The sequence below is a fragment of the Grampus griseus genome (assembly GCF_964374135.1).
Source record: "Grampus griseus genome assembly, chromosome: 1".
NCBI lineage: Eukaryota > Metazoa > Chordata > Mammalia > Artiodactyla > Delphinidae > Grampus > Grampus griseus.
In genome coordinates, this window is record NC_139017.1 from 72,810,765 (window position 1) to 72,838,247 (window position 27,483).

Here is a 27,483-nt window from a genome sequence, read left to right on the forward strand (position 1 = left end):
AGGAATTTCATTGAATCTGTAGATTCATTTGGAGAGCATTACCATCTTAACAATATTGTCTTCTGATTCATGAACGTGAGCTATCTTTCCATTTATTTAGAGTTTCTTTAATTTCATTCAACAATTTTTGTAGTTTAGAGCAGTGGTCCCCAAGCTTTTTGGCACCAGGGACTGGTTTTGTGGAAGACAATTTTTCCACAGATGGGGTTGAGAGGGTGTGTGGGGGGATGTTTCAGGCAGTAATGCGAGCGATGGTTCAGTCGGTAACGTGAGCGATGGGGAGCGGCAGATGAAGTTTTGCTCCCTTGCCCGCCTCTCACCTCCTGCTGTGCGGCCCGGTTCCAAACAGGCCACGGACCGGTACTGGTCCGTGGCCCAGGGGTTGGGAACACCTGGTTTAGAGTATACACTTGCACTCCTTTTGTTAGATTTATTCCTAAATATTTTATTCTTTTTGATGCTATCATAAAGATAATTATTTATTTCATTTTCAGATTGTTGCTCTTGTATAGAAATACAGCTGATTTTTGCATGTTAATCTTGTATCTTACAACACTGCTGCCCTCATTTATTAGATCTAATAGTTTTTTTGGTGGGTTCCTTAGGGTTTTCTATACACAAGATAATGTCATCTGAAAATAGAGACAGTCAGACTTCTTCTCCCTTTCCAATCTGGATGCCTTCTTTTTGTCTTCTTGACTAGTTTCCCTAGCTAGAACCCCCAGCACAATGTTCAGTAGAAGTGGCAAGGACAGACATCTTGTCTTATGACTGATCTTAGGGGCAAAGCTTCCAATCTATAACTATTAAGTATGATATTGGATGTGGATTTTCATAGATGCCCTATATAGGTTGAGGAAGTTTAGTCTGTGGAATGTTTTTATCACCAAAGAGTTTCACGTTTTGTTCAATGTTCTTTCTGTATCTGTTGAGATGATTGTGTGTTTTTCTCCCTTTTATTCTATTAATATGGTGTGTTACATTGATTGATTTTCATGTGTTGAACCAACCCTGCATTCCTGGGATAAATTCCATTTGTTTATCCTGTATAAACCTTTTTATATACTCCTTCAGCTTGCTAGTATTTGGTAGAGGATTTTTGCATCTATATTCAGAAGAGATTTTAATCTGTAGTTTTACTTTCTTGTGGTATCTTTGGTTTGGTATCAGAATAATACTGGCCTCACAGAATGAGTTGGGAAGTATTAACTTCCCTTCTACTTGTTTGAAGAGTTTGTGAAGAATTGGTATTCATTACTCTTTAAACATTTGGTACAATTCACCAGTGAAGCTATCTGGGCCTAGGATTTTTGTTGTGGGATGTTGTGTTGTTTTTTTAAATTACTTATTCAATCTCTTTACATGTTATAGATCTAGTCAGATTTTTTATTTCTTATTGAGTCAGTTTTGCTTGCTTGTATATTTTGAATTTTCCTATTTCATTTAGGCTTCATTTAGGTCCTCAGAGTTTTTGTGTCCAGAACTTTTATAGGGGTTTTATTACATAAACATGATTATTAAATCATTGACCACATGTTTAAACTTGACTTCTAACCCCCCTCCCCTCCCTGGAGGTCAGGTTGGTATCACCTGGCTCAAAGTCCCATCACTATAATCACATGGCTGGTTTTTCTAGCATGACCAGCCCCCATCCTGAGTCACCTTATAAGTATAAACTCAAGTGTGATCCAAGGGGTCCCTCATGAATAACAGATACACTCCTATCACTCAGGAAATTCCAAGGGTTTAGGGTTGCTTCTCAAGAACTGGGGACAAAGACCAGCCAATTTCTTTCTTTTATTTATTTATTTATGGCTGCATTGGGTCTTCGTTGCTGCACGCGGGCTTTCTCTACTTGCAGCGAGTAGGGGCTACTCTTCATTGTGGTGCATAGGCTTCTCATTGTGGTGGCTTCTCTTGTTGCGGAGCACGGGCTCTAGGCATGCAGACTTCAGTAGTTGTGGCACGCGGGCTCAGTAGTTGTGGACATGGGCTCTAGAGCGCAGGCTCAGTAGTTGTGGCTCATGGGCTACTTGCTCCACGGCATGTGGGATCTTCCCGGACCAGGGTACGAACCCATGTCCCCTGCATTGGCAGGCGGATTCTTAACCACTGCGCCACCAGGGAAGTCTGTCAAGATCAAATTTAGATCAAAAATTTAAAACAGGTATAAAAGACGTTCTGGGGGACATTTGGGGAAATTGAAATATTGACTATACAGTGTGTAACACTGAATTAATGTTAATATTCTTATGTGTGATAATGTAGTTTTTGCTACTCATTCTTAGGAAATGCATGCTGAAATATTTAGGGGTAAAGTGCCATGATACCTAAATCATTTGGAAAAAAAAAAAGACACACACACATACAAATACGGACACAGAGAGTATGAAAGTAGAGGGAGAGATAGAGAAAGCAAATGGTGGATTGAGATGAAGTATATATAGGTATTCACTCTACCATTCTTTTATGGTATTCACTATACCATATCTGTACCTTTGAAAACTGTCAAAGAAAAAATATTGGGAGAAAACATGATCCCTGGCTTCAGGAATGTCTTACCACCTCTTAAACTATTGTTTATTTTCTTTTTTTACTTTTTATTTTAATACAGATTCCTGTATCAAGCCTGAGAGACACAGTCCTGGAACTGGTAGTGTTTGATCAACACAGGAGAAAGTTTGATAATTTCAGTTCACTGATGCTAGAATGGAAATCCTCAAATGAAACACTAGCTCATTTTGAAAATTACAATTCAATGGAGATGGTAGCAAAGGATGATGGCAGTGGGCAGACCCGGCTACATGGTATTGTAAATATTTATGAACCCTTTCATATATCTACTAAATGGTTCTGCACTAAATATTTCCTTGTGGGTGACAGTCTATTTATCCTGTCTCACCTTTCACCTTCGATCTTCGTATTTTTTAGAAAACATAAAGGTAGATTCCCTTGTTTGCAAAGCTAGGGCCTAGAGTCCAACGTTTCTCACAAGAACACAAAATTAATTTTAAAATGTATTGGTTACCTATTATTTACCTAAAACTTTGGAAATATTATTCATTTGTTAGGCTGTGTTTATTGAGTGGCTACTACATGTAAAGCCGTCTGCTAGGCACTTGGAGATATAATGGTAAATGAGACACTCACAGCTTTTGCCCTCATAGACTTACAGTCCAGTTGGGGAAACTGGACTTTAAACATTACATTGTGTTAGGTGTTTTGAAGAGCAAATATGGGATTCATTAAGAGCTTATAACAGGAGAACCTAACCTAGTTTAGATCAGAGAAGACTGCCCTAAGAAAGTTGCATGTACTCTGAGACCTGAAGAGATGGCAGAAAGAGGAAATAGAGAGAAAGAACTAAATAAGTGAAGTGAGACTGACTTAGAGACGGGGCAAGAGGCACAAGATGAGGTTCTAAGAGGGCAACAAGCCCTCAGGGGCAGTAGCCCATCAAGCCTTTGCTTGTATCACATTTGCTGAGGTCCTATTCTCCAAAGCAAGTCACCTGGCCAAAACCAGAGTCAAGGTAGGCCAGGACTACTCAAGAGCATGGATACCATCAGGCATGATTCACCACAAGACATTAATATAACAATCTAGGGCTTCCCTGGTGGCGCAGTGGTTGAGAGTCCGCCTGCCGATGCAGGGGATGCGGGTTCGTGCCCCGGTCCGGGAAGATCTCACGTGCCGTGGAGCAGCTGGGCCCTGCGCATCCGGAGCCTGTTGCTCTGCAACAGGAGAGGCCACAACAGTGAGAGGCCCACGTACTGCAAAAAATAAAAAAATAAATAAAAAAAATAACAATCTACCACAAATCAATCCCAAAAGTAAAGAAGACAGTGGCACAAAGGGTAACTTTTAGGTTTCTGGTATGAGTATTTGGTAACTATTCTTTTCTTCTAACTTTTTATTTTATATCGGAGTATAGTTGATTAATAATGTGTTAGTTTCAGGTGTACAGCAGAGTGATTTAGTTATACATATACATGTGTCTGTTCTTTTTCAAATTCTTTTCCCATTTAGATAACTATTCAATTCAAATAGAAACATTAAAGAAATAAGATTTAAGCTTTCCCTTACCCACAGGGAGTTTATACTCAGGACAAGTTTAAGGGCTTAACTAGAGAATATGATAACATAATATTAATATGTATATGATACTATAACACCAGAATACCAATAATATGATACAGTTAATGTAAAAAGTGGTAGGGAAGAAAGAGATGCTCCTTATATCTGTAACAATCAATCACCAAATACCATCCATTCTATTTTCTAAAGGTTTTCTCTCTTCCTCTCTAACTTTGTCACTAATGTCCTCATAACCTCTATCCTACATCACCATAGTAGCCTCCTAACTGATCTCAATGTGTCTCTCCTACCCTCTAATCCACCCTCCATACTACTGTCCAGAATGATCTTTCTTTTCTTTTTAAAAAAAATTTATTTATTTATTTATTTTGGCTGCGCCGGGTCTTAGTTGCAGCATGCGGGATCTTTAGTTGCAACATGTGGACTCTTAGTTGTGGCATGCAAATTCTTAGTTGAGGCATGCATGTAGGATCTAGTTCCCTGAGCAGGGATCGAACCCGGGCCCCCTGCATTGGGAGCACAGAGTATTACCCACTGGACTACCACGGAAGTCCCCAGAATGATCTTTCTAAAATACAAATCTGGGGACTTCCCTGGTGGTCCAGTGGTAAAGAATCTGCCTTACAATGCAGGGAACATGGGTTCAATCCCTGGTCAGGGAACTAAGATCCCACATGCTGCAGGGCAACTAAGCCCGCAGTGACACGTATTGTCATTGTGTCTTTCTGGATAAAGTTCATATGTTGCAGCTTAACATACCGACCCCTGCCTACTTCTTTGGCTTCATTTCTTATTACCACCCACATGTATTCTACATTTTTCTCATACTCAACAATTTTAGATCCTTAACCATGAAAAGTCTTGTCATACCTCTTTCCTTTGCATATGTTTTATTTTCTCTTTACTTGCATCTTCACTAGGCTAAAATCTTCCTCTAGTAATCTAGGAGTTTTCTGTTCCTCTATATTCCCAATCTAAGGAGAATATTCCTTCTTTGTGCTCTTATATATTCTGTATTATGTGCTCTGTACATACTTCTATAATAGTACTTATCACACTGTATTGCAGTGGTTGGTTTACCTCTCAGCCACCCTTCTAAGCTGTGGGTTTCTTTGAAGGCAAGAACTGTGTTGTTTTCTTCTTCATCTCTGTATCCTAATTACTTGTCATAGTGCCTAGCATATAGTTAGGCCCTTAATAAATCTTTGTTGAATGAAAGAATGTAACATCATGAGAAAATGCTTTACAGTTTTACGCATGATCATCATGTGTTGAGGATAAAATAAGAGTTGTCCTAAGTAAAGTGGCACATTCATGTTAGTTAAATTAAAAAGAAAGAAAAAAGAATGAATGAGTAAAGCAGGGTCAGATTATGGACAGCTTCAAGTACTAGTTTAAGTAGTTTGAATTGCTCTAATAAGGACTAGTTAGCGATTAAAAAAATTTTTTTTTTTCATTTAAAATTTTTGAGTAAGGGACTGACGTGACATTTACATACACAAAACAGATTAGAAGCATGAAAAGTCCCAAAGGACAATCTCTTTATTTCTCACTTTTATTTTTAAATCAAACAAAAATTTTCCCATACCCTCTTGTCAGCTTATTTTTAGACTCACAAACCATTAGAGCTGGAAAGAATTTTAGATTTTGTCTGTCCCAACCCCTCATTTAATAAAAGAACTGAGAAATAAAGTGATTGCCCAAGGTCACATAGGAATATAATTGCAGAGTCAGCATAGAACCCCAGTTTTCTGTTTCTTGTGTATTTCCTTATTCACTGTTTTTTGGGTTTGTTTTTGTTTTTCTCCCTGAAATAAAACACCATTTGGAAAAAATTAGGGCAGATTTTTGGTTTTCTAGAGACACTTTTGTATTCTACATGTTATTGTTTCTCACAGGGTACTTTTTTGCATGTCTCCAGGTCAAAGAATCCTTAAAGTACATCAAATAAAAGGGACTGTACTCATTGGAGTCAATTTTGTGGGCTATTCAGAGAAGGAAAGTCCAAAGGTAAATGGAGACTATTATATAAAAAATATTAATTAACTGAAATTTAAGGCTCCTTAGAAGTCATTTATATAACTGATGTAAATCTGAGAACTATGAACCTCTATGAATCTGTTATCTTTGGCACTTGAAAGAGTACTGGAATCTTCACTCACTGAACTGAGGAATTAAAAGTTTGTATTTACCTTTGTGGTTCTTATTACATTTCTAGGAACTTTCCAACTTGCCCAGATCTGCAGCTGTAGAGCTGCTCCTGGTAGATGATGTAACAGTATCGCCTGAGAATGCTACCATCTATAACCACCCTGATGTGAAGGTAGAAGCTATACAGGTCTAGCTAAATGGAATCATATTGGAGGGGAGAGGTTATTAAAATTAATAGTATAACAATAAAAAAGCTCACTTATGTGTTGAAAATCAGCGATTCACATATATAATGCATATATAATAATTATCCTTAGCAAGTAATACTTTAATAGTCATATTTTGTCTTTTGTCCACTGACCGTAATCTTTTAATTTCATACTCTTTCTTAGGTAAGTAGAAGTTATTTTCTTTGAATTTTTTATAAACCAAAGGGAACAGAATATTGTTTGTCTGATTTTTCCATAGGAAATATTTAGCCTTGTGGAAGGATCTGGTTATTTTTTAGTCAACAGTAGTGAGCAAGACATTGCCACCATCACTTACCTGGAAGCAGAAAGCTCTGTCCAGGTGAGTTCTAGAGATATTCCCAGACTGATGGTCTCAGGTCAAAGCTCATTCTTAGGAGAATGATTGGAAAATTTTTATTGGGTGTCTCAAACTTGTTACAAAAAATAACATTTGTGTCTTTTTCCTTTTTTAACCTACATCATAGATTCTTCAAGAAAAAAAGAAGGTTTTTTTGTTTGTTTTTTTCTGTAACTAGCTACAATATGTGGCAATTTTTGGCTCTGATTGAATGGAAACAGTGTAGGAGACATCTAATTATAAGATTTCCATTAAAAGAAGGTTAATTTTTATAAATTTAAAAGCACAGAACTGTGTGGATAGTTAGATATACTATTGACTTTATAATTTGAGTATATGGTATTTTCAGCCAGGACATGGCAACTTAAAATATTAAGCTGACTCCATAGTCAATATGCCAAGAGATTTGCTTTTAGTTGACTTGTAATAATAAAAAAATATATTATATTAACATACGTATTTATTTCCTTCAAAGAGCTCAAAGGAATGTAACTTACTGTAGTCATAATGTTGCTTTTTAAAAGAGGAGATTGAGGCCCTATGGGCAAAGCATGTGAAAAACCATGCTGCTGTGCAGGAGCTGTAGTACAAGAAGGAAAAACAAAGTATCAGTCCACCCAGTATTTTCTCTCCCTCCTTGTGATTGCATATAAATGTACATGATTTTCTTCCTGAATGCTTTCCCTGTTCATAATTAAGAAGCTGGATATGTATGTTGGATTCTGCTTGAAATCAATCAATTTAAACTCTGCTCTTTATCAGTTAGTATTTGTTAAGGGTACATATTTTGCCACAAACTGAAACATCACTTTAAGGGTACATATTGTGCTATGCCTGAAACATATAATGTGACCTCTCAGAGTTCCCATCACAAAGAAAGTAAGATATTGTATTTTCCACTTTGGGTGGAAATAATTGCTATGATTATGCTTGGAGCATGTTTGCTTCTTTACCCAGCTACCATCTTCTTCCTTCTAGTTAGTTCCAGTACATCCAGGATTTCTCAGCTTGGAGGTCTATGACCTGTGTTTGGCTTTCTTGGGTCCAGCAATGGCTCACCTCACGGTGTCAGACATGCAAGAGCTGGAGCTTGATTTGATTGATAAGGTGAGAGATGTTTGCTTTCTCTCTTAAATGAAGCAGGCGTCATTCTCATTCGTTAGCATCACCTAATATAGTCTGTGCTCAGCTACCATGTGTGTATACCAGGCCCTTTGATGATATTAATGGAAATACCTGCCCTTAAAGAACACAATTCCAACACTAAACATGATGAAGATAAATAGAGTGTTAAAGCACAACTTAGGGACTTCCCTGGTGGTCCAGTGTTTAAGACTCCATGCTTCCAATGCAGTGGGTGTGGGTTCGATCCCTGGTCAGGGTACTAAGATCCCATGTGCCACAGGGCATGGCCAAAAAAAAAAAAAAAAAACAGTTAAAAAAAAAAGAACAACTTAAAAGAATACACATAGATTAGGCTTACTAGATCAAAGGCTGACCAGGAACATTTAGCATGAAAAAAAGAGCTTGCCACCTCTAAGAGTTAAACGGCCCTAGGTGAATGAGACATCTCTACTAAAATTACCTTTAAAAAATTTTTTTTTTTATTTTTGTTTTTTAACCACTAGGTTGAAATAGGTAAAGCTGTGTTAGCAACTGTGAGGGTTCTTGGCCCTTCCAAACGCCCGTTCCAAAATAAATACTTCAGGAACATGGAGCTCAAACTGCAGTTGGCTTCTGCCATTGTCACCCTGACGTGAGTACCATTTCAATACTCCTTTCTTGGGGACTTCCCTGGTGGTCCAGTGGTAAAGAATCCGCCTTAGGGACTTCCCTGGTGGTGCAGTGGTTAAGAATCCGCCTGCCAATGCAGGGGACACGGGTTTTATCTCTGGTCGGGGAATATCCCACATGCCGCGAAGCAACTAAGCCCGTGCGCCACAACTACTGAAGCCCGCGCACCTAGAGCCCGTGCTCCACAACAAGAGAAGCCACCTCAGTGAGAAGCCCACACACCGCAATGAAGAGTTGCCCCCTCTTGCTGCAACTAGAGAAAGCCCGCGCGCAGCAGTGAAGACCCAACACAGCCAAAAATAAATAAATAAATAAATTTATTTTAAAAACCAATCCGCCTTACAATGCAGGGGACGTGGATTAAATCCCTGGTCAGGGAACTAAGATCCCTCATGCCGCGGGGCAACTAAGCCCATGTGCCACAACTACTGAGCTTGTGTGCTTCAGCTAGAGAGCCTGCGTGCTGCAAACTACAGAGCCCACGCGCTCTGGAGCCTGTGTGCCACAACTGGAGAGAAGCCAGCGTGAAGATCCCGTTTGCCGCAACTAAGACCTGACGCAGCCACAAATAAATAAAATAAAATAAATAAATGATAAATAAATCTTTAAAAAATATACTTCTTTCTCCTTATGCTTAATACCACAAGAATATCCCTCCTGGTAGCCTGGTTAGCTCTCCCTTAGGTTATTTCAGATTTTCTTCTTTCCTTTTTTTGTAACGGTACCTTTCAGCCCATACTCTCTTCCCATATTCAGCTCTCTACAAAATACCCCTTCCAGATCCTCAGATGTCTTATTTTGGGCCTAAAATCATGTGTCTCATTAATATTTCCATTATATGAAACTTCTCCTTGGATGATATCCTTTGGGGGTGCTTCAGACTTGAGGACCTTTTAAAAACCTAGAAGTAGAGGCACTGGTATTGCCCTCTGCGAAAGGGAAGATACAGGAATTCTGAGGCAATTTAGCATTTGCAGTTTTGCCAGTCTATGTTTATATTGCTCTTATCCCTTTGGAGACCAAGAACAAATTTTTGCCCTTCAGGAGCCTTCTGCCATTGCTATGAACTTTGTCTTGACTCTGGAAGTTATTTTCTGGTAGTTCCTTCTAAGCTGAGTTAATATGAGCAGAAGATTGGGAATTCCCTGGTGGTCCAGTGATTAGGACTCTTCGCTTTCAGGGCCGTGGGCCCGGGTTCAATCCCTGGTCGGGGAACTAAGATCCCACAAGCTGCACCACATGGCCAAAAAAAAAAAAAAAGAAAAGAAAAGAAAGCAGAAAATGTTAAGCACCTTAGAAAGATGCATAACTGTCCACTCTTAAAACCAAATTTTTCTCACCTAGAAATCTGTGGGTCTTTGCAGGCTAATGGAGAAACAGGACGAATACTCTGAAAATTATATCCTTCGAGCTATCACTATTGGGCAAACCACACTTGTAGCTATTGCCAGGGACAAGATGGGGAGAAAATTCACGTCGGCTCCTCGGCAAATTGAAGTAAGGAAATTATCTCATCCAAAATTCATACTTCGTCTTCTTTATAAATTTTATAAATTTCCAGTGGTTAGGACTCTGCGCTTTCACTGCTGAGGGCGCAGGTTCCATCCCTGGTCCGGGAACTAAGATCCCGCAAGCTGTGAGGCATGTCCAAAAAAAAAAAAAAAGTAGAAAAGAAAGGTAATTGTAAATATAATCTTTTTTTATTTATTTTTTACATCTTTATTGGAGTATAATTGCTTTACAATGGTGTGTTAGTTTCTGCTTCATAACAAAGTGAATCAGTTATACATATACATATGTTCCCATATCTCTTCCCTCTTGCGTCTCCCTCCCACCCACCCTCCCTATCCCACCCCTCCAGGCGGTCACAAAGCACCTAGCTGATCTCCCTGTGCTATGCGGCTGCTTCCCACTAGCTATCTACCTTAACGTTTGGTAGTGTATATATGTCCATGCCTCTCTCTCGCTTTGTCACAGCTTACCCTTCCCGCTCCCCATATCCTCAAGTCCACTCTCAAGTAGGTCTGTGTCTTTATTCCTGTCTTACCCCTAGGTTCTTCATGACATTTTTTTTCCTTAAATTCCATATATACGTGTTAACATACGGTATTTGTCTTTCTCTTTCTGACTTACTTCACTCTGTATGACAGACTCTAGGTCCATCCACCTCATTACAAATAGCTCAATTTCGTTTCTTTTTATGGCTGAGTAATATTCCATTGTATATATGTGCCACATCTTCTTTATCCATTCATCCGATGATGGACACTTAGGTTGTTTCCATCTCCAGGCTATTGTAAATAGAGCTGCAATGAACATTTTGGTACATGACTCTTTTTGAATTATGGTTTTCTCAGGGTATATGCCCAGTAGTGGGATTGCTGGGTCATATGGTAGTTCTATTTGTAGTTTTTTAAGGAACCTCCATACTGTTCTCCATAGTGGCTGTACCAATTCACATTCCCACCAGCAGTGCGAGAGTGTTCCCTCTTCTCCACACCCTCTCTAGCATTTATTGTTTCTAGATTTTTTTGATGATGGCCATTCTGACTGGTGTGAGATGATATCTCATTGTGTAAATATAATCTTAATGACCACTTTTATTACAGTGAGTGGATACGTAATAACTTATTTAATCATTCTCACTTAAGTAATTTATAATTTTTTGCTATTATAAATAAAATTTGCATTTATAAATAAAATACATTTTTGTATATAACTTCATTGTACATAATTAGGATTTTTTTCCTTAGAATAAGCTACGTGATCATTTACTATGAACCTGACTGTAGTTAATCACTGTTGTCCTTTTGGTTTTCTCCTTCAAGGTGTTTCCTCCATTCAGACTTGTTCCAGAGAAAATGACACTGATTCCAACTAATATGATGCAGGTGATCCAAAAGCCAGAAATGAGGCTTTCTCCCCATCCCACCTCTGCTCCACCCCAACACACACATACACATACACCTCTTCTTGTTGACCTTCCCTTGTCTACTCTCAGCCAAGTACAACAGGATTTGATAAAGAAGAAAATTAGTATTTTCTTTGTTCTATGAGAAACATGGTATGAACTACTTCTTGGAATCCCATGGATCATTTATAGCACTTCCATCTCATGTGCATTTGAGGTGATGTGGCATATGCTGGTTGGAAAGTGGGGGAAGATGAAAAAGTCGAGTTACTTGGACAAAAGGTTGGGAAAGGAGATGTGACTTCTCCCCAAGGTCCAGGCATTCACTGGTGTGTTTACATTCCAGGTAATGTCTGAAGGTGGCCCTCAGCCTCAATCTATCATTCACTTCTCCATCAGTAATCAGACCGTGGCTGTTGTTAATAGGAGGGGCCAAGTTACAGGGAAGGTAGTTGGCAGAGCTGTGGTCCATGGCACCATCCAGACAGTAAATGAAGATACTGGAAAAGTCATTGTGTTTTCCCAGGTATTGGTTCTTTGTTCTGCTCTCCTTCTACTCCTCCATCTGGGAATCACTGGGAGGTAGAGGAAGAAATAGTGATGGGGAGGGTGTCAACAGCCCAGGGAAGTCTTTTCAGTCCCCTCATTTGGTATTCTCTTAACCAGGCATGGGAAATATGTAATCTTCAGTGAAAAACCCACAGAGTATTGGCATTGTTATAAGACATAGTCCCTATACTTAAGGAATTGTTTCAAGAACAAATACAAAACAAACAAAAACAAACAAACAAAAAACCTATATCTATGGCATGTTTGTTGTTGTTGTTGAATGCCCCAAACAACAACAAACAAACTAGTTATCATAAGCATCCACCCCACAGACACTCCCTCTTAGCCTAAGCTTGCTCTCCACCCTGTTGAGCAGGATGAAGTGCAGATTGAAGTTGTGCAGCTAAGGGCTGTTAGGATCCTTGCAGCTGCAACTCGACTCATCACAGCTACTGAGGTCAGTAGGATGGCTCTGTTCCAGGTTCATTACTTTGATAATGCCAGCTGGACAGGATGTATAGCACAAAACCACTCTTCATTTTCAGATGCCAGTTTATGTCATGGGAGTGACCAGTACCCAGACCCCTTTCTCCTTCAGCAATGCCAACCCTGGGCTCACATTCCATTGGTCCATGAGCAAAAGGGACGTATTGGATCTAGTGCCCAGGCATTCAGAGGTATAAACTTATCTGTTTATTATATTACCTTAGGGATCTTGATACTAAATTTACTTTATTTCATCATAAGTTTTAGACTAACTCACTTCTAAACTACACAATATTATTACTTACTCTTTTTCCAATTGTTCTGTGAATGCTGGAAACCTGAAAATCATATGAAGAAACCAAATTTGAGTATTCAGATAATACTATATGATGTTTAACATACTTTGCTGTAAAGAGCTCTCAACAAAGCAATGCTTCCTTTGATGTATTTGTTGTTGTATAATGTTGTATTTGTGAGCAGATACTGTGTTACATGAATAACACATTATGAATATAAAGTATTTATACATAAAGTTTAAATATATAATCTTTCAACATGTTCAGACACAATTATATTAATAATCATGTTTGTAGTGCATGATGGGCAGTTGACATTAAGAAAGGTGGTTGCGGGCTTCCCTGGTGGCGCAGTGGTTGAGAGTCCGCCTGCCGACGCAGGGGACACGGGTTCGTGCCCTGGTCTGGAAGATCCCACATGCCGCGGAGTGGCTGGGCCCGTGAGCCATGGCCGCTGAGCCTGCGCGTCCAGAACCTGTGCTCCGCAACGGGAAAGGCCACAGCAGTGAGAGGCCCGCATACCGCAAAAAAAAAAAAAAAAAAGAAAGGTGGTTGCTGAGCACACTCCTGGGCCCACACTACTAGGAGCTGGGGAAGAACTGGAATCCTACCTTGAGCATGAAGGGTGCCATGGGTGTCATGGGGCTGTTGTGGGCCACCAACTGGCAGCTGATTCTGGACCTTATATCAATGGCAAATTTAAGAAGGACAATTAATTAAACTCCTCCACGGTTCCCTTTGGTGGTACCGGCTCCTCCCAATTCACCTGCTGCATCTGGAATGGCCAAAGCCCTCAGGATGGCTATTGAGGAAATCCACACTGCAACATGAGGCTTTATGTTTTTTAAAATAGCTTTGATGTTTTAATACATATAGCACTAAACCTTACTCTGAAACCTGAAAAAGAAAAAAAAAAAAAAGAGGTGGATGCTACAAACTTTACCTACTTCACAACGTTGTTACCTGATCATCAGTTTAATGGAACCCACCCAAGATGGTCCAGGATCAGTGGCAGCCACTTAGGTCTGAGCTTTACCTTAGGAAGAAGGAACCTGGGGCCAAGGTACCCAGTAGGTCACAACTCAGTGCCCACAAAAACAAAGAATTAGACCTTGAGAGAGATCAGAGTGGTTACAGAAGCTAGAATTAGGTCATTTCTGGAGCCAGCTAAAAAGAAAAGTCTGGAAAAAATTTAAAATTTCCAATTTTCTTAAAATATCCTAGATCTGTAATCTAGGGAAACTCTAGTGGTTGAGTCTTCTAGGGAAACTCTAGTGGTTGAGTCTTCTATCTGTCATGGACTGCACAGAGCCTGGTTATACTTGGAACTGAGGAGAGATAGAACTGTACTTAGTTTGGTAGAGTTCTGCAGAAGGATTTGGCTTCTTTTCTTGAATAGCAAATAGGAATTGTGTGAAAGGAGGGGATGGCCTAGGTCTTAGCATCTATTCTACTTCTCCCTTCCTCTAATTTTCTTATCTAAATAATCACTCTAACGGAAGAAATGATTGAGAGCCATACAAAGATTTTCTTCCCCTGCCTTCGACCTCAATAGAAAGGTCTCTAATGCCCTACAAGGTAGACTTCCTGCACTGTGGTGTCACCATTTAGAAATTCACTTGGATTAAACAATTATAAACCACTCATTCTTTAGCATAAGACTTGCTTCCAGACAATTGATTGAAATCTGCACAAAGGAGATGGGAATTTTTATGTAGGGGAGAAGGGAAAGGTGAATTTGGAACTTGGAACTCTGTATGAGTCAAGAGAGTGAAGGAAGGTCTTGAGCGCTCCAGACAGCAAAAATGCAGAGGAGATAGAACATGAAATGAGTGCCAAAAAGGTAGGCAAGTGCCTACTTCAATATTTGCCTTAGGGGACTTCCCTGGTGGCGCAGTGCTTAAGACTCCGCGCTCCCAATGCAGGGGGCCTGGGTTTGATCCCTGGTCCAGTAACTTGATCCCACATGCATGCTGCAACTAAGAGTTTGCATGCCATAACTAAGGAACTGGCGAGCCGCAACTAAGGAGCCCGCCTGCCACAACTAAGACCTGATAAACAAACAAACAAATAACTAAATAACACTTGCCTTGGTGTTGGCCCTCCCTTCCCTCTTACCAGAAATCTGTCAAGGCCTAATCCTTATCCAATCTAGACTAGAATGGTGAGTGAAGCAAGTGAGGAAATGGTCAGCTAGTTTAACACAATCCTAAAACAACAGCTTCCCTTTCTTGTCCTCTTCCTTCCTTGCTACCACTCTGAACTCCAGGAGTAGATTACCTCACTTCTCTCATCTCAAGTTCTACTGTTTCAACCTACTGAGGATACCCCTTCCTTCATTTCCATTCTTCTATCAATGAATTGACTTCTTGCAAGATAAGAATTCTTGCATAGGGGTCTTTCCAGAATTAGTTGAGCACTGAACACAGAAGTTTACTTTAGGGGTGACTATGTTTCTGGGAATATGAAAATAAACAAATATGAAAATAAACCCTGGGGGAATTCTCTGGTGATCCAGTGGTTAGGACTTGGCACTTTCACTGCAGGGGCTCGGGTTCAATCCCTGGTTGGGGAACTAAGATCCCACAAGCCTCAAGGTGCAGAGAAAGGAAGGAAGGAAGGAAGGGAGGAATGAAGGAAGAGAGAGAAAGAAAGAAGGGAGGGAGGAAGGAGGGAGGGAAGGAAAGGAGGAAGGAAGGGGAGGGGAGGGGAGGGGAGGGAAGGGAAGGGAAGGGAAGGGAAGGGAAGGGAAGGGAAGGGAAGGGAAGGGAAGGGAAGGGGAGGGAAGATAAGCCTGGAACTCTAATTTTTCTAGATAGCTATTTTCAACAAAGAGGGAAGGGCACAGTGTTCATTCATGAATATTTCTTAATCCTTCCCTTTACGGTCTAGGTTTTTCTACAACTCCCAGCAGAGAATAACTTTGCCATGGTTGTCCACACAAAAGCAGCTGGTCGGACCAGTATCAAAGTCACTGTCCGCTGTATGAACAGTTCCTCTGGGCAGTTTGAGGGGAATTTGTTGGAACTGTCTGATGAAGTTCAGATCCTGGTAAGGTCCCAAAGCTAAATCTTGTTTCTGTATATCAAGGAGAAGAAAGTTATATTCTCTTACCATCCATGAAGAGCTTAGTCTGTATAGAGATAGAGAAATTGCTAAAGGGATCTCTGGAATAGGCTTATGGTTTCTAGATCTTTGTTATTCCTGCTAATTGCTTCTATGAGCAATTAGAAACTACATTAGAAACTACAGCACATGCACTCCCCTCAACTCCCAACGCAGTGAATACAGTATATGAATACATAATAACTAAAGAGGAATTAATTTCTGATTTGTTCTGCCTAACACAGATATTATGATACAGTCCACTTAGCTATACTCACAGGTAGAATGAAATCCTATCCTAACTTCTGGTAAGGTATGAGAGTACAAATAGTTTCTACAGATGTTCTCAAGCTGAAAGCTACATGGCCCTATTGTTTTTAGAACTCAAAGAAAAACTGTTTTTTTGTGTGGGGCAAATAAGTTTCTCTACCTCTGAATTTGGGACTAATTTTTTTTTCTTTCCTTTATTTTGGCTTTGGTTCCCTGATTCAGTGAGGGTAGAGGAAAAAGCACTTTACCAGAAGGCAGAAGACCAGAATAGTGCCCTTGCTAATTAAATACTACAGGTTCTTCATTCTCAAATCTCTTTTCAGGTTATTAGAACTAAAATTAGAAATTTCAATGGGACTTCCCTTGTGGTGCAGTGGTTAAGAATCCGCCTGCCAATGCAGGGGCACAGGTTCGAGCCCTGGTCCGGGAGGATCCCACATGCCGCGGAGCAGCTGAGCCCGTGCGCCACAACTGCTGAGCCTGAGCTCTAGAGCCCACGAGCCACAAGTAGAGAAAGCCTGCACACAGCAACAAAGACCCAACACAGCCAAATATAAATAAGATAAATAAATTTATTTTAAAAAATTAGAAATTTCAAAATTATTTCATACCTAATATCTAAGTAATATAGGGGATGTGGTAAGTGTAAACTATGCCCAGTCCCTTGTAGTCAGAAGCAGGGCTAATATTAGGTTATATATTCTACACTACCTAAATAAGTTTTAAATGCCTGGCCCATTTTGGAAAGCAGAACTGTGGGACATTGGGCTAAATTGAAATTGGGCAGACTTGATTTGTAGTTGTCCATTTGTGAGTAAAGGTCATCATTTGTCTTTTCCGGAAATGAGGAAAACATCGTTTTCTCATTCTAGGTGTTTGAAAAACTCCAACTTTTCTACCCAGAGTGCCAACCTGAACAAATTCTGATGCCCATGAATTCTCAGCTCAAACTCCATACCAACAGGTAAGGAGAATGGAGAAGAAGACAGGCCAGGATCCAACTTTACCCTCAGAGAAACACTGCACATGGAAAAAAACATTGCCTTCTAAGGTGATTTTTCTAACCCACAAATAATTTTTTTTAGTTGAAGTGAAATTCATATAACATAAAATTAAATTATACAATTCACTGGCGTTTAGTACATACACAGTATTATACAACCATCACCTCTAGTTCCAAAACATTTTCATTACCACCAAAGGAGGCCCATACCCATTAAGCAGTCTCTCACCATTCTCCCCTTCTCTCAGTCCCTAGCAATCAACTAATCAGCTGTCTCTGTGAATTTAAATATTGTGTATTTCATGTAAATGAAATCATACAATACGTGACCTTTTCTGTCGGCTTCTTGCAGTTAACATGTTTTCGAGGTTCATCCACATTGTAGCATGTATTGGTACTTCATTCCTTTTCATGACTGAATGATATTCCATTGTATGAATGTAACACATTGTTTACCCAGTCATCTGTTGGTGGACTTTGGTTTGTTTTCCCCTTTTAGCTATTGTGGACTTTGGTTTGTTTTCCCCTTTTAGCTATTGTGGATAGTGCTGCTATGAACATTCACGTGCAAGTATTTGTTTGAATACAGTTGGCCCTTGGTATCCACCAGGGATTGGCTCCAGGACTCGCACTCCCACCAAAATCTGCAGATGCAAAAATCCAGTCTATAAAAATGGTGTAATATTTGCATATATGCACATCCTCCTGTATACTTTAAACTATTTCTAAATTACTTATAATACCTAATACAATGTAAACATTATGTAAATAACTGCCAGTCCAAGGCAAGTTCAAATTTTGCTTTTTGGAACTTTTTGAAATTTTCAGCCTGTGCTTGGTTGAATCTGCAGATGCAAAACCGATGGATATGAAAAGCTGACTGTACCTGTTTTCAATTCTTTTAACCAAATAATTTTTTAATGATAAATATGTAATAGTATTTAATTTTTAAAGAGATAAGCATAATCCAAAGGCTGACTTTTACCTGAGGAAAAAATAACTACACAACATGGAGAATGGCAAGCAGTTTTCTCAGAGTACAGCTAACAGTAATCCTGGCAATCGCTACTCCTTTCTTTCTTGTCAAACAGAGCCCCCAAGAGATGCCATTTGCTCCGTTTATTCCCTAGGGTAGGGGCCGCCTTTGTGAGTTCCCGTGTTCTCAAGTGTTTCCCTAATTCATCTGTCATTGAGGAGGACGGTGAAGGGCTCCTGAAAGCTGGTTCCATTGCAGGTACTGCTGTGTTGGAAGTCACTTCTATAGAACCTTTTGGAGTCAACCAAACAACTGTAACTGGGGTTCAGGTGAGTTCAGGGACTTACTCAAAAAAATAAAAGGAATACCATGGCCTTAAGAGGCAGATTTCCTTTTTTAAGAACTAGAAACTTCTCTGGAAGTCAGAAATGAACTGTAAGATAAGAGGACAATCTTGACATGAACCATCAAATTAAAGTGGACTTTACAGTCCTTGTTATAAAAGAGATTAGCCTCAAATTGGTATGAATGTCTTCTGAGCAGATTTGGCAAAAGGGTTGGTGTGGGAGAAGCGTAGAACCATTGCTATCAAAATTAGGCTTTGTTTTTAGAATTTTTTTTTTTTAATTAGAAGAGACCTTAGAGGTAAGTTAGTCTAAAACAAACAAAAAAATGTTTTTTGTGTTAAAAATCTAGTATATTCCAGCTTCTGTGTTGCTCCTTTTATGTATATTATCTTTTTTAACTACCACAAAAACCCTATGAGATAGGCATTATTAGCCCTATTAAACTGATGATAAATATGAAACCTAGAATGATTAGATGAAGATATGAAATAATAAAGCTAGGATTCAAACCTGGACTTCCCTTACTGTATCACAGTTTATTTATCTCTTGCAGTGTGAAAACAAAATTTACAGTATTCTTGATAAATGATCAATTATTTAACAATAAATATTGACACTTGGCACAAAATAAGAAGAAATGCAGTCCTTTCCTCAAAAAGCTCCAGCTTCTTTTCACAGTTCCACTGTTTTAGTAATTAAAAAGCCATTTCCTGTACTGTCATATTTTTTTTTTTAACATCTTTATTGGGGTACAATTGCTTTACAATGGTGTGTTAGTTTCTGCTCCATAACAAAGTGAATCAGTCATACATAAACACATGTTCCCATATGTCTTCCCTCTTGCGTCTCCCTCCCTATGTCATATTTCTTTTTCACTCTGTCATCTGAAATCAAGAGCTAACTATTTCCTACAAAAGAGGAACACCATTTTTATCATTGATTATAAGTCTCAGAACATGGTCTCAGCTCCTCTCCAATGCATCCTTCTCTGTACTAGTAGGTTTTGTCTCCCACAGGTAGCACCAGTGACATACCTGCGAATGAGCAGCCACCCCAAGCTATACACAGCTCAAGGAAGGACCCTATCAGCCTTTCCCTTGGGCATGTCTCTCACCTTCACTGTTCAGTTTTACAATAGCGTTGGAGAGAAATTCCACACACACAATACCCAGCTTTATCTGGCTTTGAACAGGTATGGAAGGCAAAGGAATGGTGTTGACATTGTGGTAGACATCTTATTGATTAACCTGGTATTATCTAAAAGCTCCAATAAATTCCTCTCATATCCTGCAGTTGGAATCTGATCTTTCTTTCTTTCATTAAGATGGGGAAAAAAACAGAATTAGTTGTTCAATGAATAAAAACTTCAGTATGTTTTGAATTTGACAAGTCCTAGTTCATACAAAGCTCCTGTAGGGAGCCAATTGGAGTATTATCAAAAAGCCATACTAAAAAAAAAAAAAAAAAAAAAAAAAGAAGCCATACTGAAAAAACAATTTTTTTTAATTAAAAAAAAAAAGCCTAGGGACTTCCCTGGTGGTCCAGTTAAGACACTGTGCTCCCAATGCAGGGGGCACAGGTTCGATCCCTGGTCAGGGAACTAGGTCCCACATGCCACAGCAAAGATCCCACGTGCTGCAACTAAGACCGGGCACAGCCTAATTAATTAATTAATTAATTAATAATGATTTTTAAAAAGCCTAGCTGGGCACTATATATATAAATGTAATAGACCTGATCCCTGGCCCTAGTTGCTTACTCTCCATTGTAGAACTCCATCTGAACTTTTGAGCTATTGAATATAAAATGTTGTGATAGGGTCTGCCTCCAGAACTGTTTCCTAACTATTGACTCTTTTCAGAGATTTCTACCTTTCATGTCTGCTTTCAGAGATGACCTGCTGCTTATTGGACCAGGGAATAGGAACTATACTTACATGGCTCAGGCTGTGAACAGAGGGGTGACACTTGTGAGGCTCTGGGACCAGAGACATCCCGGCATGGCAGATTATATTCCTGTTTCTGTAGAGCACGCCATCGAGCCAGACACCAAGCTTACCTTTGTCGGAGATGTCATCTGCTTCAGTACTCACCTCCTCAACCAGAATGGTTTGGATACCTTCCCTGTCTCAACCTCACAACTGACAGGATTAGAAAGCAACTCATCCCTTAGATGATTTTTTTTTTTTCCAAATTATCTAAAATCTAAGGGGCTCTCTGAGAAAGAAAATACTTTTGTGTGTTTTATTTTTCATGTTAACTGATAATTCTCAGTTTAGTGCCCATTTCTCTCCATAGCCAGCCAATTAGAGGTCAGCCAGTAATATTTACCAAGTGTGTACTGAATATATAGGCAGTGTAGAGTACTGTGCCTTCTCCTCCATTCCCGGCTTCTGAAGGAGGGTAACTGCTAAGCTGAACATCAGGAAAGGATGAAATAAAAGGAAAGGGCAATAAGGCTTTAGTTCGAAGAACCAATTGTGTGTACACTGTTTTGTGAGGCACATCTGAAGGCCTAACTTCTACATATACCATCACTGTAAGAAGGTTTGGCCTTGTACCAGGCTACACTATACTCTTGATCAGCAAAGCATTTCTGTTCTAAGAAGTACTACTGAGTTACAGAAAATCAGTCTTGGGTTAGGAAATGTGTGTTATATCTTTAGGCTTCCAGGTAGCATATCCCAAAATGGTATATACTGACTGGGTATATGCAACCAAATAATCCATCCAAGTAAGGCTGGCTGGGGTGGTATGTGGCTTGGGCTTTGCGTCCTCTTTGGGGAACTATGGATACATATGTTTGGGTAAAGTGATGTAATACTGGACATTAAGTGTATATTTTGGACTTGATACAAAGCAAACTCTATTCAGCCTAGGTCAAATCCTCCAGTCCTGTAAAAGTTGACTTGTAAGCAACCACTACTTACTAACATGTAATCCATGGCCAGTGAGCTAACTGTGCTTACAATACCATGATTGTTAATCTTTTGTCAGTGAACCAGAGGCTTTTTTTACTCCCTTTTCCTAGGTTCTGTCAGGACTGTCCCTCTGTCTTCCATTCTGGAATTTTTTGGGCATCTCAAATCCATACCACTTTGGATGAGGAAGCAGAAGGGCCACATGCCAGGATCAGTAATCTAATCTAATATTTGACATTCCTCTGCCACCTTGGGACTTAAACCTAAGTAAACGAATCCTCTCTTCTGCCAGTTGACACTTGCTTGCAGTCTTCCTGCTGATATCAATCAGTAGGTCAAAGCAGATTCATCCTTAGCAGGGTCTATACAAAGTTTAATCAGAGTGTTATTCCTATGTGTAAAAAGCATTTTTCTTTTTCCTAAGGAGAACGGTTACATTCTCCAACTAAGTAGCTTCTTTTGTGATTGTGAAGGTCAGCAGTTCCTGTTTTATTTTGCTGGCATGACATACGAAGGGGAACCCGACATTAAGAAAACAATGTTAGGGACTTCCCTGGCGGTCCAGTGGTTAAGACCCTGCGTTTCCAATGCAGGGGGCCGGGGCTCGATCCCTGGTCGGGGAATTAAGATCCCACGTGCCACGTGACGTGGCCAAAAAAATTTTTTTTTAAAGAAAAAAAACAAAGTTACCCTCAAAGCTGGGTGCTCCTCCTGGGAAGGGATATGTATGCTTGAATGGTCTACTGACTTGGATTCTGAGTAAGGTTAGAGTGACCAATTTATATCATATCAAAGGTTGCAGCCAAGTGCTTTCTCTTGTTTTTTCCTAGGTGAACCCGGGATGTGGATGATTTCCGCTAATGACAATATTCTACAAACAGACATTGTCACTGGGGTAGGAGTGGCCAGGAGTCCAGGAATAGCAACAATTTTTCATGACATTCCAGGACTAGTGAAAACATATCGAGAGGTAAACCTAATGTTATGAGTTGAAGGGTTCATGGGAGTTCCCTGGTGGCTTAGTGGTTAGGATTCCAGGCTTTCACAGCCGTGGCCTGGGTTCAATCCCTGGTCAGTGAACTAAGATCCTGCAAGCCATGTGACGTGGCCAAAAAAAAAAGAGTTGAAGAGTCTAGAGTAACTATTTCAATATATGGGAATATGCATATAGAGAGCACATCCTATGAAAAGAAATACACTCACATATCAGATATAAAGCCAGCCAACAAACTTTACTGGAACATAAAGGTAAATCGTGATTAAGGTTCTTAACCAAAAGAATGACTAGTCTGATTTATAATTTAAAATATCACCATGAGGGAGTCCCTGGTGGCACAGTGGTTAAGAATCCTCCTGCCAATGCAGGGGACACGGGTTCGAGCCCTGGTCCGGGAAGATCCCACATGCCATGGAGCAACTAAGCCCATGCGCCACAACTACTGATCCTGCGCTCTAGAGCCCGCCAGCCACAACTACTGAGCCCGCATGCTGCAACTACTGCAGCCTGCATGCCTAGAGCCCGTGCTCCACAACAAAGAGAAGCCACCGCAATGAGAAGCCCGCGCACCATAATGAAGAGGAACCCCCGCTTGCCAGAGAAAGCCCACGCGCAGCAATAAAGACCCAACACAGCCAAAAATTAATTAATTTAAACATATATATATATATATATATATATATATATATATATATATATATATATCACCATGGCTACTGGTTGGTACTAAACTGTAGGGGCAAGAGTAGGAGCTGAGGGCTACCCTGGTGATCAGTGGTTAAGAATCCGCCTGCCAATGCAGGAGAAATGGGTTCAATCCCTGGCCTGGGAACATCCCACATGCTGCAGAGCAACTAAGCCCGTGTGCCACAACTACTGAGCCTGCGCTCTAGAGCCCGTGAGCCACAACTACTGAAGCCTGTGCGCCTAGAGCCTGTGCTCCGCAACAAGAGAAGCCACCAAAATGAGAAGCCTGCGCACCGCAACGAAGAGTAGCCCCCGCTCGCCACAACTAAAGAAAGCCCACACGCAGCAACAAAGACCCAACGCAGCCAAGAAACAAAAAAGAGTAGGAGCTGAGAGACAAGTTGGGAGGTTATAATTGCAGTAACGCAGCTGAGTATGATGGATCAGGGTGATAATAGAGGAGGTGGTAAAAAGTTGATCAGATTCTAAATATATTTTATAGGTATAGTTGATACAATTTCCCAATAGATTACTATATGTAGAGTGTGAAAGAATCAAGAATGACTTAAGATTTTTGATTGAACAACTAAAAGGACAGAATTGCCATCAACTGAAATGCGTAAGACTGTAGGTGGAACAGTTTTGGAGAGAAGATCAGTTTTGGACATGTAAAGTTGGATGTCTATTAGATGTCAAATGGATGTTTTGAGGTAGCTAGATAGAAAAGTCTGAGAGTCATTGGCATAGATATTTAAAGCCATAAGATCGGACTCCCCTGGTGGTGCAGTGGTTAAGAATACACCTGCCAATGCAGGCGACACGGGTTCGAGCCCTGGTCCGGGAAGATCCCACATGCTGAGAAGCAACTAAGCCCATGCACCACAACTACTGAGCCTGCGCTCTAGAGCCTGCAAGCCACAACTACTGAGCCTGCGTGCCACAACTACTGAAGCCTGTGCGCCTAGAGCCCGTGTTCTGCAACAAGAGAAGCCACTGCAATGGAAGCCTGTGTGCTGCAACTACTGAGCCCACACGCCACAACTACGGAAGACCACAAGCTCTAGGGCCTGAGTGCCACAACTACTGAGCCCACAAGCTGCAACTACTGAAGCCCGTGTGCCTAGAGCCTGTGCTCTACAACAAGAGAAGCCACTGCAATGAGAAGCCCATGCACCGCAACGAAGAGTAGCCCCCACTTGCCACAACTAGAGAAAGCCCACATACAGCAAGAAAGACCCAACACAGCCAAAAAAAAAAAAGCCGTAAGATCATCAAGAGAATGAGTGTAAATAGAGAAGAGGTCCAAGGACTAAGTTCTGGGGACACTCCAATATTAAGAGCTCTGAAAGAAGAATAGGAACAAAAGAAATTTATAGGAATTTATAAGATTTATAGAATGACCAGGGAATGGGACTTCCCTGGTGGCGCTGTGGTTAAGAATCCGCCTGCCAATGTAGGGGACATGGGTTTGATACCTGGTTTGGGAAGATCCCACATGCTGCAGAGCAACAAAGCCCGTACACCACAACTACTGAAGCCTGTGCACCTAGAGCCTGTGCTCCGCAACAAGAGAAGCCATCGCAATGAGAAGCCTGCGCACTGCAACAAAGAGTAGCCCCCGCTCTCTGCAGCTAGAGAAAGCCTGCATGCAGCAATGAAGACCCAATGCAGCCAAAAAAAGATGAATAAATAAAAATTAAAGAAAAGAAAAAATTTATTAAAAAAAAAGAAAGAATGGGCAATGGGAGGAAAACCCGGGAATCCTGGTGTCCGGGAAGCCAAGTGAAGAAGGTATTTCAGGGAGGGAGGGGGAGATCAACCACATGAAAGCTATTGATGGGTCAAATATGAAAACTGAGAAATGACTGATGGTTTTTTGCAATATGGAGGCTGGTGACTTTGAGGAGTAGCTTCAGTGGAATAAAGGGACTGGAAGTTTGATTGGAGAATTGAAAAAGAGGACTTGGAGACAGTCCTCTTCAAGGAACTGGAGTCGAGTTTGTTTTGTTGATTGTTTTTTAAAATGGGAGAAATAATGCCTTAGGAAATGATTCAGTAGAGAAGGAAAATTTGATGTAGGAGTAGGGAGAATTGCTTAAGTGATACCCTTGAGTAGGTGAGATGGGTGAACAAGTGAATAGGTAAGCTTTATAAAGCCTTTCCTATTTCCCCCTTAAATATATGTAACATCTCCTTCCTCTGTGCCCAAAGAATCTGTTTGTTCCTCTTTTCATTCCTCTTAATAGCTATTATTTTTTGAGCATCTACTATGGGCTTGGCACTCTGCATCTATTGTTTTTCATTTTTTTTTTTTTTTTTTTTTTTTTTTGCGGTACGCCGGCCTCTCACTGCTGTGGCCCCTCCCGTTGCGGTGCACAAGCTCCGGACGCGCAGCCTCAGCGGCCATGGCTCACGGGCCCAGCCGCTCCACGGCATGTGGGATCCTCCCGGACCGGGGCACGAACCCGCGTCCCCTGCATCGGCAGGCAGACTCTCAACCACTGCGCCACCAGGGAAGCCCCTCATTTTTCATTTTATATACAGTACAACTACCATTTTTAATCTTCTCAACCCTGCAAAGTATTATCCCAATTTTATAAATGAGTAAATTGCCCAATAAGTGCCCACATGGTATCTGGTACCTTCTTTTATAGAGCTCTAGTCATAACATAAATAATTACATATAGATGGCATGATAACATAAATGATCACGTCAGAAATGCTCTTAGAATAAATACAGAAGAAAGTCACCAATTCTGCCTAGACATTAAGGCTAAATTTTCCACAAATGACATTTAAACTGAATCCTGGGATTAGGAATTTGGCAGAAAAGAAAGGGAGAAGGCATATATGTACAAAGGCAAATAAAAAGTATATGTTGTGTTTGAAGACCAATGAATAAATCAGGGTGGCTTCAGAGTAAGTTTTAAGGGTAGAGAGGGAAAAATTGGATAACATTCAAAGAGAACTTGTATCATGAGCAGATAAGAGGGTTGAGGAGAAAGGCAGCATGAGAAGACAACTAGAAAAATGGGCTGAGAAGGTTCTAGGTGCTAGAAAAGCAAGGAGAAAGGTGTCACAAAGGCAAGGGAGAGAATGCGCTATGATGTCAGAGGCTACAGATAAGTCAAAAGGTCATATTTCAGTTGGTGTACTTCGTAAAAATGCTCATTTAATTATTCACTAACTGGTAGACAATCACTGAGGCCTGTTACATGTCAGTGATTATGCTAGGCTCTGGAAATACAAAGAGAAAAAGACAAAACTCCTTTCCTCACTGAGCTCTTGACATAACTAACTTGATTTAGTTACCGAGTCTAAGCTCGTACTGCTCGCTGCACGACAAGCCAGTAATTGAGAGGCAAGTTGTTGGGGGAGGGCAAGGAATAACGACTTTATTTGGAAAGCTAGCAAATTGAGAAGGTGGTGGGCTCCTGCCCCAAAGAACCATGTTGCCTGAGTTAGAATTCAGGTTCCATATCCATACTAAAAGGGGAGGGGGCAAAGTCAAACACTTCCTGGTTCCCATCAGCCTCCAGCAGGGGGACGTGTTCATTTTTTCATCCCTGCAGTCGCTCACAGGTGGGCCTGGTCAAGATGTTTCCTGTGAGCTAAACAAAGGTATTTTAGCTTAATGCTCATTTCCTGGGAAGCAGGGTTCCCAGAGATGGGCCTTTATGTATAATTTAAGCTTGTAGGCAACATCCCTTTAGTGATTAACTTGTAGTAGAATACAAAAGGTTCTTCCCTATTACAGTTTTAAGGTCCTTGAATATATGAAAAAATAAAAAACTATGGTAGTACTGAGGAGACTGGACAGTATACTGCATTTAAATTGAAGGAATTTGGGAGGAATCCCCTGGTGTGCAGTGGTTAGGACTCTGCGCTTCCACTGCAGGGGGCATGGGTTTGATCCCTGGTTGGGGAACTAAGAAGTAAGATCCTGCATGCTGTGTGCCACAGCCAAAAAAAACAAAGAGGGCAAGGATACCCAAAGGAGTTAGAATCCAAAAATAAATAAATAAACCAATAAGTTGAAGGTATTTGGGGGGAAAGGGCCATCATTATCACCATCTTCTCTCAATGTAATCATTAAGCACTTGCCTTATATTCAAGGCACAATACAGGATGTACAAAGATATGTTAGGGTTCTAAGTTGAAACGTGGAATCTAATGGGAGGGATTTTAACAAGTATAAAAATACCTACAATATAAGGCAGAACATTACAAGTATTTTGAGAGAAACAATACTTTGAGGTTTCAGAAAAGTTGAGATTATATGCAACTAAAGAGAGAAAAAGAAAA

General features: G+C 40.4%; 1 protein-coding gene across 1 annotated transcript in view; it reads left to right on the plus strand.

Annotated features, from left to right (window-relative positions):
• Positions 1–27,483, plus strand: part of NUP210L (nucleoporin 210 like) — a gene marked incomplete at its 3' end in the record, with an annotated part of 76,109 nt that overhangs the window by 38,879 nt on the left and 9,747 nt on the right. Inside the window, exons 15-31 of the mRNA XM_082674959.1 lie at positions 2,615–2,807; positions 6,020–6,108; positions 6,317–6,421; positions 6,718–6,819; positions 7,816–7,944; positions 8,466–8,593; positions 9,996–10,128; positions 11,460–11,522; positions 11,889–12,068; positions 12,468–12,548; positions 12,637–12,768; positions 15,766–15,924; positions 17,121–17,212; positions 18,382–18,556; positions 19,591–19,766; positions 20,465–20,682; positions 22,325–22,464. Of these exons, the coding sequence (XP_082531085.1) occupies positions 2,615–2,807; positions 6,020–6,108; positions 6,317–6,421; positions 6,718–6,819; positions 7,816–7,944; positions 8,466–8,593; positions 9,996–10,128; positions 11,460–11,522; positions 11,889–12,068; positions 12,468–12,548; positions 12,637–12,768; positions 15,766–15,924; positions 17,121–17,212; positions 18,382–18,556; positions 19,591–19,766; positions 20,465–20,682; positions 22,325–22,464 (2,295 nt within the window). The remainder of the gene's footprint in view (positions 1–2,614; positions 2,808–6,019; positions 6,109–6,316; positions 6,422–6,717; positions 6,820–7,815; positions 7,945–8,465; positions 8,594–9,995; positions 10,129–11,459; positions 11,523–11,888; positions 12,069–12,467; positions 12,549–12,636; positions 12,769–15,765; positions 15,925–17,120; positions 17,213–18,381; positions 18,557–19,590; positions 19,767–20,464; positions 20,683–22,324; positions 22,465–27,483) is intronic.